Source organism: Labrus bergylta, chromosome 20, assembly GCF_963930695.1.
Source record: "Labrus bergylta chromosome 20, fLabBer1.1, whole genome shotgun sequence".
NCBI lineage: Eukaryota > Metazoa > Chordata > Actinopteri > Labriformes > Labridae > Labrus > Labrus bergylta.
The window spans coordinates 9,244,146-9,259,145 of NC_089214.1; the positions used below are offsets into that span (position 1 = coordinate 9,244,146).

The 15,000-nt window shown below is 41.4% G+C and overlaps 1 protein-coding gene across 1 annotated transcript in view; it reads right to left on the reverse strand.

Moving 5' to 3' along the window:
* LOC109993120 (sodium channel protein type 3 subunit alpha-like) overlaps window positions 1-15,000 on the reverse strand; it is a 137,657-nt gene that overhangs the window by 68,002 nt on the left and 54,655 nt on the right. The window contains exons 9-15 of the mRNA XM_065948947.1: window positions 11,139-11,280; window positions 10,549-10,746; window positions 10,275-10,457; window positions 9,922-10,179; window positions 9,436-9,561; window positions 5,673-5,793; window positions 2,736-2,974 (exon numbers count right to left, since the gene is read on the reverse strand). Coding sequence (XP_065805019.1) covers window positions 2,736-2,974; window positions 5,673-5,793; window positions 9,436-9,561; window positions 9,922-10,179; window positions 10,275-10,457; window positions 10,549-10,746; window positions 11,139-11,280 — 1,267 coding nt within the window. The remainder of the gene's footprint in view (window positions 1-2,735; window positions 2,975-5,672; window positions 5,794-9,435; window positions 9,562-9,921; window positions 10,180-10,274; window positions 10,458-10,548; window positions 10,747-11,138; window positions 11,281-15,000) is intronic.

A 15,000-nucleotide genomic window follows, 5' to 3' on the forward strand; every position in this document is an offset into this window, starting at 1 on the left:
TCAAGGCATCAGGATTATCTGACAGGTTTAAGTTAAAGTAATGAATCACAAATTTCCCATTCAAACTGAAAGAGCTTACCTCATGAAAAAATTGTTTATATTTTAAGTACCATGAAACCAAGTGGAGTTTGTTATTCTTGCTGTTACTGGTCCAGAAGTTGTTGTTATTGTTGATAGTTGTGGAGTACAGACCCACAGCGCGCAACCAATCTTCCTATTTTCTGGTGATAAACTCGATTAATTTCTTGAATAATAACAAAAAAATTAAATAAATGTATTCATACACCTACTACTGCAGCTTTTGTGTTAATGGCTTCAACAAAAAACGACTAGTTTGATGATAAAACTAACATTTTCTGTCGCTTTAATAAAAACTATTTTTACCAGAACTCGCTAATAAATCCAGTTTCAGTCAAAGCGTTGTGTCTGCCTCCACTGTCAGAGCCGTACCAGGTTAACTACACTCAGAAGAGTTCTGTGGGTTTAATGCACAGAGCAGCTCTCTGGATGAAAGCATATACATCCTTTAGATCTGTGCACACATGGAAATACTGAAACCAGAGAGCGAATGACAAACAACAACAAACAGTGGGAGCATTAGCAGACATTGATTCTGTCAGCACAGTAATGTCCTGACATGATCCTCTACACACTGCCTTACGTAACACACACACACACACACACACACACACACACACACACACACACACACACACACACACACACAAGCACACACACTCAGCAGAGGCTCTCCTGTCCGTCAGAAAGGCGAGCTAAATGCTATGTAAACATCTGTGAGGATTAGCGGCTTTATCCTCTGAAGAACTTAACGACTCCAGACTGGAATCGGATACTGTTGACGTGACTCAGCCTTTATCTGAGACCTGAACGGCTCATAATTGAATGGAGTCAGAAGTTTGGACTGTTTACGCTGCAGAAGTACAACACAGCTCCGTCAAAGTGCAGAGGAGGCGAGGGCAACATTAGAGGCACGTTATATAACTGCTGGTTGTGTTCACTGAGCGAGGCGTCTCAGGGTTGTGTTTGTCTGACCAGATGAAGAGATAGGATAATGATGCTTAACTGAAACTAATTATCACTTGTTATTCAGTTTAATTCAACTCAGAGGGCAGAGATGCTTTTGCTTTATATTTTCAACACATTTTTTTTTTTTTATTAAGCCCTTTCCAGATGGCGCCATCTGAAAATAATGGACTTGTGTATCATTTAAAAAAAGGGAAATGTCATGTAGGCAGGTGAAAAAAGAGGGTGAATTAATGTCATGTTTTGCTTTTTTAGAAATATTTGAGGCTCAAATCTGATGTCTAAAAATCTGAAATTCAAAATCAGATCTTGTGGATTTCAAGAAATTCTAATTATGGTTGTCAGGATTAATACGTTAATCACGACGCGATTAATGTCAGAAATAAATGCATTCATTTTTTATAATCGCATGTATTGCGTGCTGTTTTGTCCCTTTATGTGCATCGTAGCACAGACACTTCGCTGACAGCAGCCTCTCCATGTAGTCACAGTGATGGAAATGAACAACAGCACTGCGCCTTTAATTGTCTCAATTCACTTAAAAATTCACAACTTAGTTGTGTCAAAATTATCCAGTTTCTGACATTAAACATTTCACTTTTTTTACTTTCTCTTTTCATTTACTCCGTAAAGTTGTAACCCTACCACAAATTCATATTTTTTTCCTTCATAAAAGCAGGTTTGTATCCAAAGAGGAAGTAAAATATCTGTGGCTTAAGACAGTGCCAAACTCACAATAAAAGCATAAAAAACTTTGTATACAAGAAATGAAAGTCAAACATGTTTAAAAATGACATGAATCACAATTAAAAAAATTTAACATTTTGTGGCCCTAATTATAAAATGACACAAATACCCAGTCTTGATAAAGGTACCACTCCCAGATTGGCCCACTATTGGGTCCCGTCCCACAGCTTGAACACCACCGCAGGCTGGCCTAGTCTCTGTTTCTACTTATAAACTTTATTACCATTTTCCGCCGGGCACAGCTGCCTGCAGTCTGATCTAAGGAAACCTGACATCACCGGACAGGTACAAGAGAGTGTGTTCGGTGTGTGTGTGTGTGTGTGTGTGTGTGTGTGTGTGTGTGTGTGTGTGAGTGTGTGTGTGTGAGTGTGTGTGTGTGTGTGTGCAGGTGTGATCAACAACATCAGCGTTTCACACCTCAGGTGAACCAATTACCATATTGCATAAACCTATCAGTTTCTGTCAGATCGTCAGCACACCTGCGGGGTCAAACACGGGAGAGTTAGTCATGCTGGTTTACAGCCACCCGACCCGTTTCTGTCAGCTCCGATCCTCCCACAGCTTTTACACACACACACCCACACACACACACACACACACACACACACACACACACACACACACACACACACACACACACACACACACACACACAGCTTTTTACAGAAAATAATTATATCTGCAGCTGTATTTCCTACATGAATCCTGAGAGTTCTGAACGTGTCCAAAAGAGGTTGAGGACATTCCCAAAGTGCAAAGGTTGTTTCCAACGCACTCCCTTCTCCATCACTTTAACTGCCTCCTGAACTCTGAAGTTTGAATGGAAGTTATCCACCCATTCATTCATTCATTCATTTCTTCATTAATTCAATCATTCTTTTGTTTAAAAATTGATTCATCCATCCACCCAATTATCCAACCATCCATCCATCAGTGGTTCCTACCAGGTTTCCGATGCTCAGCATGCCGTTGAACTCGTCGGTCATCGGGTAGTGCTCCATGGCCATGAAGAGTGTGTTGAGGACGATGCAGATGGTGATGGCGAGGTCCAGGAAGGGGTCCATCACCATGATCTTAACCAGCTGCTTCAGCTTCAGCCAGTTGGGGGAGCACTCCCACACAAGGTAGCGGTGGGCGAAGACGTACCAGCACGGGTGACACTTCTTGTGGGCCTCTTCCAGCTCTGCACGAAATGAGATAAAAAAACAAGAGAGGAGAGGGGAGTTCAGAATAGAAAAAATGAAAGGGAGGTTGTTGAGGAAGAGTAGGTGTAAATAAATAAAACATTAATTAACGAAGAGAAAGGGAATTAGGGAAATAAAAATTTGCAAAAGGCTTGATTGTTTATTTACGATGAGATAAATGAATCTGATGTTAACTGAAATTATCTCACGCAAGACTTGAAATTAAATAACAATAAAAACTAATTTCTGGGAGTTCATCTCCATGCATCCTTGGAAAAAAATACCTGTACTGAGTAGGAAGAAATTAGAAACACTTGGCGTCAGACACCCCAGAACAATAAATCAAACTGACCCTTCCACCGGTGCTGTGTTTATGAAGTAAAGAAAGACGCTCGTTTGAGTACCACTGAAATGAATAACAGAGCAATCTCTGAAGGTCACCTCACACAGCTTTTCTGAGCTGGAAGTAAAACAGAATATCATGAAACATCACAACTTATTCTGCAACACAATTTACTTTGAAGATTTTGCAACAAATGCCAATCTGCCAAAAAAAAACAAAAAAAACACTGGATATCAGTCAGCTGCAACATGCTGGAGGAAGCTAGTGCTCATGTTAACAAGCCTAAAAAACAAAGCATGGACGTTTCAGAAGCAATTCAAAACAACATAGAAACTAGTAATAATGAGACTAAGTGTTGTTTAAAATCAAATACCATTAGCAGATGTGTTTTCTTGCTAAAAGTGCGGCCGTGACTGTTTTTTAGTTTTTGGTATTGGCAGACAGCTGCTCTCTCCTCAAGCTTAAGTATAAGCTGTCAGGATAACTAACAAGCTTGCACAGTTATCAGTATCATTTATGTGATGGTCAGACATTTTTGAAAAGAAAAACATCGATGTCAACACTCTTCCCCAAGTAATCTGTTGAAGAATGTACATGTCGTTTCTTGACATTTATTTCTGACAACATTACATAAATGATCCCGACAGAGATTGACATTTTTTGTATACAGAAACAGCTGTTACAACATTGTCTTCAAAGCCACCGGACTGCATTGAGAAAAACTGTAATTTTACCTTTTCAGAACATGACGGTTGCTGTTATACCTCATCTCACAAGGTTACCCCGTTTTTATTTATGACTTTAATTGTTAAAATGACGAGTTACAGTCCAAGACAGCATTTGTGTTGGACAAAATGAGAGCAATTGAGAAAACGGTAGACGAAACAACTGGGTTTTCCTGCCATTTAAAATGACTGTTTTTGTCAATGGAGTCTGGTTGATTTGAAGACAGTGACGAACAAATAGGTATAGATCTGTAGGAATAATTCATCTGATGTTGTCAGGCACTAAGAATAACAATCTGAGCATGTTATGGACAAAAACAACACCTTTTAGTGGGCGTGCTTTTGCTTTGGTGGACATAATATCGAGGATTATGTTGCAGCTATTACAACCTGGTATGTGGCTGCAGGCTGAAGCAATTTACTGGAGTAATTCCGAACTTTCTGTACCTTTTAGACATTTAGACGCAAGAATATGTAAAAACTAGGGCAGAGAGAAAGACAGAGAGAGTGAGGGGTGTACAGATGGAGAGAGGGCAGCAGAGGGGTTTTTTGTATTTTGCCGTATAATGATCTGTTCTGTAAGAGCAGCGAAAGCCGTAGGGAGAGACAGTGACTCAGCAGACCTACCACACACGCACACACACAAGATAACAAATCTGACACATGAATATCATCAACACAAACACACACACACACACTGAAAGATTCAATGATCTCATGGTTAATGAGGGTAACCAGGATAACTCTCTCTCCCTCCCTCTCTCTGTCTCTCTGGCACAAACAAAGCCAGCAATCCCCCGGGGTTGGCTGGGCCAGCGACACACACAAACACACACTTTCATACTAAACTCAGACATGGTAGCACAATTCTGTTTCGGCACACAGATCCAGAAAAATTCAGAAAAATACGCAGTTACACAATCAAACACACAGCCTCCCAACACAAACATAAAAACAAACAAACTGAGGTAAAGAGTAAGACAAAAACACCACGGATATGAGATAAATTACAAAAATCCAGAGGCTTTCCCAATTGAAGGCGAAAATACCAAATCATGGGTTAAAAACATAAACTGACTATTATGTTACTAAGGCTGTGCTGTTAACTTTACAAAGCCTTCTTTATGATTACATCTAGTCCTCCAGAGTCTGTGATTATTCCCTAGCAACCGTCTGCTTTCCTTAGTAACAGTGAATTATTTTTTAACAACGATGATCTTTGCAGGAATATCAGCGCTAACTGTATGCATAATTGGCCAATCAGAGTGAAGTATTTTACAGAGCCGTGTAATGAGACATTTTTAATGATGCCGTCGAAGCAGCTTGTCAATCAAAGGTCCCCGCCCTAAATCCTCCCCTCTTTAACTCTAAACAGACTCTAAAAGGAACATCATGCTGTTTTGAAGAAGCCTTGAAAATAGAGATCGAGACCATAAACTCATTAAAAAAATGTTAACTGAGAAGTAGGACCTTTTAGCTTCTCTACAATCAGACACTAGGGTTTCAGTCATTTGGCTACATCCAGTTCTTATACAGACAGGTAGCTGTAGTCCTGCCCGACAAATGAGATGGCTATTTTTTCATTTTTATTGTTTAAAACTTTCTAATGCGGCTGGTGTCGTTCCTCACCCTCCATGGCGTCGGTGAGGTAGCTGGCGGCACTGAGCGCTCTCCCCCTCCGTACTGACTCCTGTGTGGACGAAGGACGAGGAAGCAGCATCGTGCTGAGCTCCGTAGTCGACGTGGGGACCTGAGACACAGAGAGGAGGAATTCAATTCAGCTTCTTACACAGTTATTACTCCCAAAAATGAATTAAAAAAACCCCCACTAAAAATCACAACTTGAAAAAACAAAGTGAAGAGAGGCTCCTCCAACACCAACATTTATCCCTGTCTTCATATTATGTAAAGGATAATGACCGACGAGGTGTCCATTATCAGGAATTAATCGACAACGTGGAGGCCTGAGCTGTCTGACATAAAGCAAAGAACGGCAGCCTCTGGGAAGGACGTGTGTTATGTGCAGATTCTGAAGGAACTAGTCTAAAACCTGCAGCAGTGTTGGCTCTTTATGTGTGTGTGTGTTTAGGAAGGACACCTCAGTAATGTGGCTGTGCTGGTATGTGTGGCTTAGCCCAAAGGACAATAATGAAGTCACTTCTCATGTTTTATGGCCTTTTTTTGCTAATATCACCCACAATACATCGTATTATTGGTATTTTATCGTTAGTGAGTGAATGTGTTTATCAGTTAATGTGGCATATATTAAGGGGAAGGCCAACCTGAAGGGCAAATGGCTTTGATTCAAATTTATAACAACTCAACTTTATTTATAAAGCACTTTACACACAACACTGTAGATCCAAAGTGTCTCACAGAGCAGATAGAAGAAAACTATGCATGTTCACATATAAGAAGGCAACAGGCAAAGAAAGTTTGACACAGTTCTCAACAGTTCGACATCTCCTCCTCAGGGGAGTTTAGACCCCTCGGCTCTCACAGAGACAAACCTGCATGAACCGTCATTTGCTCAGGTGTGATTACACAACACTTCCTGGTAACTGTTCCTCCAATGAGATGTGACGCACGGGCCTGAAGGTCGCCGCCCACGACGACGCCTACATCCTGTCTGTGTGCCAGGCAGGGAAGCACCAGGGAAACACACACACTCACACACACAAACAGCAGGCAGCCGTGCACTAATTTAGCTTCCTTTAGCGGCTGTGGGTTGTCATGGGAACATTTCCGTGGAAACTAAGCATGTGGCCCCTCTTCCCCTTTCTCCCACTCGTCTCGCCATCAGAGCGAGCAGCAAAAGGTCAGGTTCGAGCTTTCCACGGACACGAGGGCACAGATTTATTTTTTAGAAAGAGGTTATTTTTTAAAACTGAGCAGCACTTTGAATTAATTTACATCTAGAGATATAACGTGTTTTTTTGGGGGGGGTTTCAATAGTTCTTCAAATGGGGGAAAAATATGTTAAATTTCCAAGCAGGGATCTCATGTGTTGGAAAAGAAGCCAAGTATAAAGTGCTAAAGACTGCAGTCCCTTGAGTGTCCACTAGATGCTGTCTCCTGCAGTGAGTCAATCCCCTTAGAGCCCCATGTTAACATGTCCAACTTTACAGCAGGAATAAACAATGTTGGTCTCTAAAGCTAATTTCGATTTTCATGACAACTGTTCTGGCAGGCTGGATTTTTATACCACTCACCTGTTGACATTTAATTAAGGCTGAAAGTGATGAAGAATGAGGGGCGTGGCCTCTTTGAGTGACAGGTCAGAGCTGCTAGCTGTCACTGAACCCTTATGTTTGTGTTTGTGGGGTTTTTTCAATTGAAAAACTGGACAAATAATACAGGTTTCTGGTTTATGATACTAACCAGCATCCAGGAAGTTTGGACTTTGTTCTTGAGGGAAATCCTAGGAGTACATTATTTATTTTGCACTAAATATATAGATACTTTATCAACACTTTGCAGAAAAATACCATTGTTACAGCAGCTACATTCACAGTGAAGACATAACACACTGGTGATTAGATCATGTAGGCACATAAAAAAAAAAAACAGAATAAAAATGTCTTCACCCTGACTGCTGTTAAGATTACACTACAAAAAGAAAAACAACTTTTAACTTTAAATATATAAATCCTTCCATATTGGTTCTCTACTAAACTTGTTCTTCATCTCTTTTTGAATCATCTTCCTCTACTATTTAACTACATCTCCTTCCCTTTCTTCTTCTTCTTCTTCTTCTTCTTCTTCTTCTTCTTATATAAGCCTTTAGCTATCAGGCCAGGCAGTCAGCAGGTGGAGGTGCCTGAACACCTCCAGGCGTGGAGCTGCCGTGTTTGTCCTCATGATACTCTAACCTGGTGCCTTCTGGGAAAAAAAGGACGACTGCAAACAAGTATAAAAATAAAAGAAATCCCTCATGACATGTAACTGTCTGCCTCTCAGCTGCAGGTTTTCATAAACTTCTCCTTCAAGTGTGAAGAAAATACAAAAACTAACATCTAAAAACTGCAGCTCCGTGTGTCTGAAAGCTTCAAATCTAAAGTCATGTCCCGTTTTTAAAATGGGATCGATTCACCCCGAATATTCTCAGTGTCACTTTTCAGTATGTATTATTTTGATATCACAGAAAAATCTAAATATCATAGCAGGCAGACAGCCGCTCAGTTTAAATCCATTCTGTTGTTCCACTTTTGGCCTTTTTTCCAGCGCTTAATGGGATACTGATCAATAATTATAGCAGTGATCTGATTAGAGGACAAAACTGTGTTGCTCTGAAATAATGGAACACTGTAATGCTCTGTCAGGTTGGTCCAGAACATGGGCGAAAAGGATAAAAGCAGACATGTTTCGGTATCAATTCAAAATGCATAAACACTATCATATACTAAGGTATGTACCCAATTTTAAGAGTTCTGTTGAGATTAAAATCCAGAGAAATTTTGGCTTTATTCAAGGTAATGGTGTCTTTATCTAGTGACTTATTGATGACCTCATCCCCCTCTTGCTGCTTAAACTTTTAGGTACTGTAAAGACGCAGTATCCCTGATGATCTGTCAGAGCTACTTCACCATCCACATGATAACTTCACCTCTTCGTCTCCATCACTCACTCGCATCAGTTCTACAGTGTTCCACAGAGAGCCCCTGGATTTGCAGTCTTTCTCTAAACGCAGATGTTTTGTGTTTTTGCATTTACTTGAATTAATTTGAATCGTTTCTGAATTTGCAGCATGTTTCTCCTAAGTTGCCGGTCGGTTGTCCTTGTCAGCCACGATACTAGAAGCTTCCAATGAGAGTGTGTGAACATGTGAACCCCCAGACATTCACAAACACACACTGAGGGTTTCTCTGTACCTTTGTGTGTTTGGCCACTGAGTCATGCAGTGTGAGTGTGATCTGATTATCATATCTGCTGCTTGTTTCTAAAAGGACATAATGCACAATGTGTGTGTGTGTGTGTGTGTGTGTGTGTGTGTGTGTGTGTGTGTGTTTAGGAAGGACACCTAAGTAACGTGGTTGTGGTGGCATGTGAGGCTTAGCCCGCGATGCCATTGCACTGACACTATGTGTATTACGGTATATGTGTGCGTGTGCTCATGCAGATATGGGGAATACCACTGCTTCTGTTATCTGATATGGTTGATATGAGTGTGTGTGTGTCTGTGTGTGTGTGTTTAGCCCATGATATCAGAGTGGAGTTATGCAAAGCGCTGATTCATAATTCACATGTCTGAGTGTCAGATCGCTGTAGACTTCACCAATGTTTCCACTTCAACACACACACACACACACACACACACACACACACACACACACACACACACACACACACACACACACACACACACACACTAACAGACACACACGGTACTCACACTCTCCTCCTTGACCTTCTCCATGGTACAGGCAGGCAGCTGCCCCTGTAGCGGTGATGAGGAAACCCCGTTCTGGTCCATGGCAACAAAGAGCTTCCCGTTGACGTTTAGAGTTGGATAAAAAACCTGGGATGAAAAAATAAAAAAAAAGTTAGGAACCCAGGGACAAATCTGCTTTATTCTTTTATGTATATTCTTATAGAATTTATTTTTTGTTGTTGTTTGCCTTCATTTCCCCACTTAAATGTTCTGACTAGGTCTTAAGTGTTGTCTGATTAGCCTACATGTAAAACTAGTGCAATTCTCTTCTATAACTGTCTCTAACCATGGCTTTCAACTGTCCTAAATATCTCATATTGTTCTCACTTTCACCTATCCTGTTGTTGCCTTGTACTTTTGTTTTCCCCTGTTTTTTTTTCTCATTTAATCACAAAATATTTACTCACAACAATTCAAATCCAATTTTATCAAAGTTCTTTGGTTTACCTGGGAGCCTCGACTGGCGGTGCTGAAGGTGCTTGGTCTTCGTTTGGGCCACGGGTGGGGCAGGATTCCGCTGAAGGTCCCCCCGCTGTACGTTCGACCCCCGACGCCCTCCACCACATCGCCCGGCACGCTGTACTCGTCATCTGCCATCTCCCCCTCTGACCCTCGGCTCCTCAGGCGGAAGTTGAAGATGGAGGAGACCTGACTGCTCCGCCGAGTCCTGGTGGAGAAGGACCGGCCGAGGAGCGGGTGGAGGGGCTGGAGAAGTGCGGGGAAAATGTTAGTTGTTCATTTATAAAATGTTACTTTGCTTATTCTTTATTTTAGAAACAATACGTTTTGTCTTGTCTCACCTTCCCCCCATCTGTCATGTCCACCTGCAGCAACTTCTCCTCCGATAGGTTCCCCTCCACATCAGCCACTCCCATTAGTGCTTGACTCCGCCTCCTCTCCTCCATGATGTCCAATGGCAAAGCGAATGGAGAGAGATCTGGTGACATCATCGAGTCGGTGTCCAGAGCTTTCTGAGCCGCAGCCTGGTGAACAATACAGAAAACGTAAATGATCCCAAATGTGTGTAGGACATTTATTCAGACATATACATCAGACGCCTCCTGACTAATTTACCTGCTGCTCCTTCTTCAGCCTCTCCATGGCCACCTGAAACTCTCGCTCTTTCTGGGACGCCTCAGCGATGGTCGCCTGGTTTTGCTCCTCGTATGCCATGGCGACCACGGCCAGGATCAGATTGACCAGGTAGAAGGAGCCCAGGAAAATCACCACCACAAAAAACACCATGTAGGTCTTACCGGCTGATCGCAGAGTCTGCAGACACACAAAATGCTTTTCTTTACTACTCGCTAAAACTTCTCTTTTTACGGTGTCCTCAACTGTCCAGCTGACAGCATCCAGAAACGCAAGAAAAGAGAAGGTGACAAACTGTTCACCTTCAGTTATTAACATATTCTCACAGAAATTAGATTTGAATGCAGTAAAAAGGGCTTTATTGACCATCTAAGTCCTGGTTTTAACTGATATTTAGAATAATATTCAATATTTCAATCAAAAAAAAACACGACCATTGAACATAAATCCTGATTTATGATTCATTGTGAAACTTTTTTTTCTCTTGAGTAAATAAGATGTGATAAACTCTTTTAACTGTCAATAAAACCACCTTAAATAGCGCTCTTCTGAAGCATTTGGGAAAGATGTACCTGGTGGTAGAGGTTTTCCCAGTAGTCTTGTGTCATGAGGCGAAACAGGGACAGGAAGGCCCACCCAAAGGTGTCGAAGCTGGTGTAGCCGTAGTTTGGGTTCCTTCCTGCCTTCAGACAGTCGAACCCGTCCGGACATTTTCTGCAACACAAACACAAACCAGCTGTTACAGCGTTTCTCTGTAGCTGTGGAAACATCTGCACATTTGTTGCGTACAAAGGATTGGAAAGCAGATTTTGAGAAAACATTTGAAGGATCATTTAGACACCAACACCCTCATCAAGTATTCAAGAGTTATGTTTCTGTAACTCCTGTGTCTCTAAAATCTGTGATTGGGAAATCTAACACCACAGGTTTGAGTAGAAAGTGGGTGTAGGAACACTTTGAAACCTGATAGATTTCAATCATAAATGTCTGTCTCCCCCTCCCTCTCTGACACAAACACCCCGCTCTGTTTCCTCATCAGTGTTTACGGCTAAAGGCTTGTTACCGCTGTGCAACCGGGACCCGCCCACACGTGTCACCGTGGAGATGGAACATGTAACGCAGGGATGGCATTCATCATAATTGATATTCTACATTCATATCCTATCACATCCATCGCTGCCCACACAGTCACATCTGATCCACTGATGCACAGCAGCTCTGAGACGGTCAGCGGAGAGGAGGAGCCGATACTGCACACGACAACACACAACAAGGGACCCACAGACTCACACAACAACAGACTCACACAACAACAGACTCACAGACTCACACAACAACAGACTCACACAACAACGGACCCACAGACTCACACAACGACAGACTCACAGACTCACACAACAACAGACTCACAGACTCACACAACAACAGACTCACAGACTCACACAACAACAGACTCACAGACTCACACAACAACAGACTCACACAATGTAACTAGAATGTATCAAGCAGCACCTGAGCAGCTTGAAATCAAGCTTTAATCTGTGGATGACTGAATACACAGAAGGCGTAGGGGTTTTAGGTTTAAAGGTCACATACTGTATTCTCCTAAACAAGTTTAAATAAGTCTCAGAGCTCCCAAAAACTCAGAGGGCAGAACAAACACCTAGCTGTGCGAGAGTCACCCACCTGGGGGAGGGGTTACCGCCCTTTGTGATGTCATGAAGAGAGCATCTCCAAACAGCCTGTTTGAGAACACATTTTCTGAAAAGTGGAGCAGGCAAAAGACGTAAAGGATGGACTTTTCACATAACTTTTTTTTTAGACAGGCTAGGGACACATATTAGTTTGATAAAAACATTACAGCAATGTGCTAATCAAAACGACTTCATTTGCAAACAAAACTCTTGGATTTGCTCACTATACTTATAAAACTTCTAGTTCAATCATCTCCCAGGACTGAGTGTCGGTCCTTTTCAGAGTCTGGACTTTTTCACTTTTACTTTAACAAAGAAGTTCATTTCTGTTCTCCTTGGTTTACATTTACAAAAGTCCCTTTTTTTAAAAAAAATCTGTGCTTCTATTAGAATAAAAAAAGTTTTATTGCCACCTGTGATCTTACGGCATCATAATTAAGTGTTAACCTCTCACTGTTTTTAAACGGTTGAGAAGTGTGAAGTTGAGAAGCTTTGACTCTTCATTTGAGCTTTTTTTGGGATTCTGGAGGTTTATCTTAACATTTAAGATGCTGAGTTTATATCACCAGAACTGCCCTCTTCCATCAGAAAAAAAAGCACGTCTCCGTCTATTGCTCTCCTTCTCTGCAGCTGAAACCCTAATCCATGCATTCGTCACATCCGGAATTGACTTCTGCGGCAGCCTTCTTTATGGTTCATCATCCAAAGTCCTCAATACACTTCGGTGCATGCAAAACTTGCGTGCTCGCTTCCTCACACACTCCCACGACCACATCACCCCTCTCCTACAGAACCACCCCTGACTCTCAGGTCCCCAACGAACCTGCTCCACCCCCACACACCTTCCAACTATCTGTGCTCCACTGAAGACAACCTCCTCTCTCCATCACTCAGGACCAAGCACCACACCTGGGACGACAGAGCCTTAACCATCGCTGGCCCCTCCCTCTAGAACTCTCTCCTCAAACACATCCGAGACCATACAGAGCAGCCACAATTCAAATAACTGATCAAAACCCACATATAGAACTGATTTAATTGCTAATGTTGCTTATTGTGTCATTGTTTTCATGTTTTTTTTTGTGCTAGGTCTAAATGTGACACTGTAAACACTAAATTGTAACAAAAGTATTTGATTCCTAAATGGAATGGGGTTAAGAGCATAGCAAGTGGAGGAATTTGATCTTCATTTGACTTTTATTCCACCGGAAGTCCCTGAGAGTAAAATCTTTTTCAGTGGATGCTAACTTTCAGCTTGTAGCAATGTTTTGTTAAGTGTTAAATCATAAATCTGAAGCCTGTGAGTGAGCTGGAGGAGTTGTGGTGCTCGAGGAAGAGTTTGACATTAACAGAATCATAAACAGCGCAGCATGAACAAACCTCTGGTTGAACAAAGCTCTGACTCACAGACGAGCTCCAGGCTGACTCACAGAGGTTGCCGCTGTGCAGACGCTATCTGGGGATTCTAACCGACAACCTTAGCCCACCGCGCTGACCTGCCCCGGCTGGCACCGCCCCCGCCGGGCTGCCACACACACCAGGGGAGGTTTGAAGCAGCGGCTCACTCTGAATCATCCGGTAGTTATGCATGTATTTATTATCACCACAGCATTTGGTGGGAATGGTAATTCATTGATTACACAGACAAATGAAATATTCAGTTACGTAAGACTCGCATTAAACAGCTGTGTGACATTAAGAGATTAAATGAAACATGTGGGAGGAAATCATTGACATCAGGTTTTTGCTTTTACATCAAAATGAAGTCAAAGAATAAATCAGGGGGGAACAGTTTACTATGACCAATGACACGCAGGGGATAACTACAGATTCATAATCATAAAGTTTTATTCACCAAAAAATTGCATTGAATACAGTTAAATGAAATAAAATGAATGAAGTAGTGTCAAATGAAATAATTTATTGATGTTATGATAAATTAACTGAACTGACTTCTTTCAGTTCAGTAAATGATTGAAGGAAAACTTCCGTAATTGATACCGATACACTTTTAAAAAGCCTAACCGTTGTTGTACAGCAGGTATTTATAATTATTAGAAATCATTTCTCTTCCTTTAATTATGTTTTATATTTAAACACCCTTCAAGCGTATTCTCTCCTGTGCGTTCAACCTGCCTATATTCTAGCCTGAATATATTATTACTAACTTCATTTAATTATCATTTCAAGAAGATACTATTTAACAAGTCTTTCTGATGTTTGTGTGTCGATTGTCCTAGTTGTAGTGTTTGTTCTATTTTTTTTTCTCTCCTGTTACTTTCATGTCTTTGTTTCATGTTTTCATATTTCTGTATCGTATGTCCAGGACCCCCTCGAAAACCAGATGGTTCATCTCCCGATTAATACATTTGTATGTATATATTATGTGCATATGTTTTAATTTCTCTGTCAGTATATATTCACCACTCTTCAGTTTCCCTCTGAGAGCCAGTAGAACCAGCATTAGTGTATTTTGATGCAACACAGCAGAAAAGCAGTGCTGTATCAGATTCTGCCATCACAAATTCTCAGTCTTTGACCTTTGAAGCACTCGACTGGAACAGTCAATTTCATGCCATTTAAATCACATCCTAACTAATAGGATTTATATTATGAAACCAAAAAACACATTCCTAGCTGGTGTCGTTGCAAAGTAATCATCGTCAGCCTGCCAAGCTGCTTTGAAGGTGATGCAAATGTAATGTCAAAATATCAGGTATTATGAGCTGCTCGTATACAG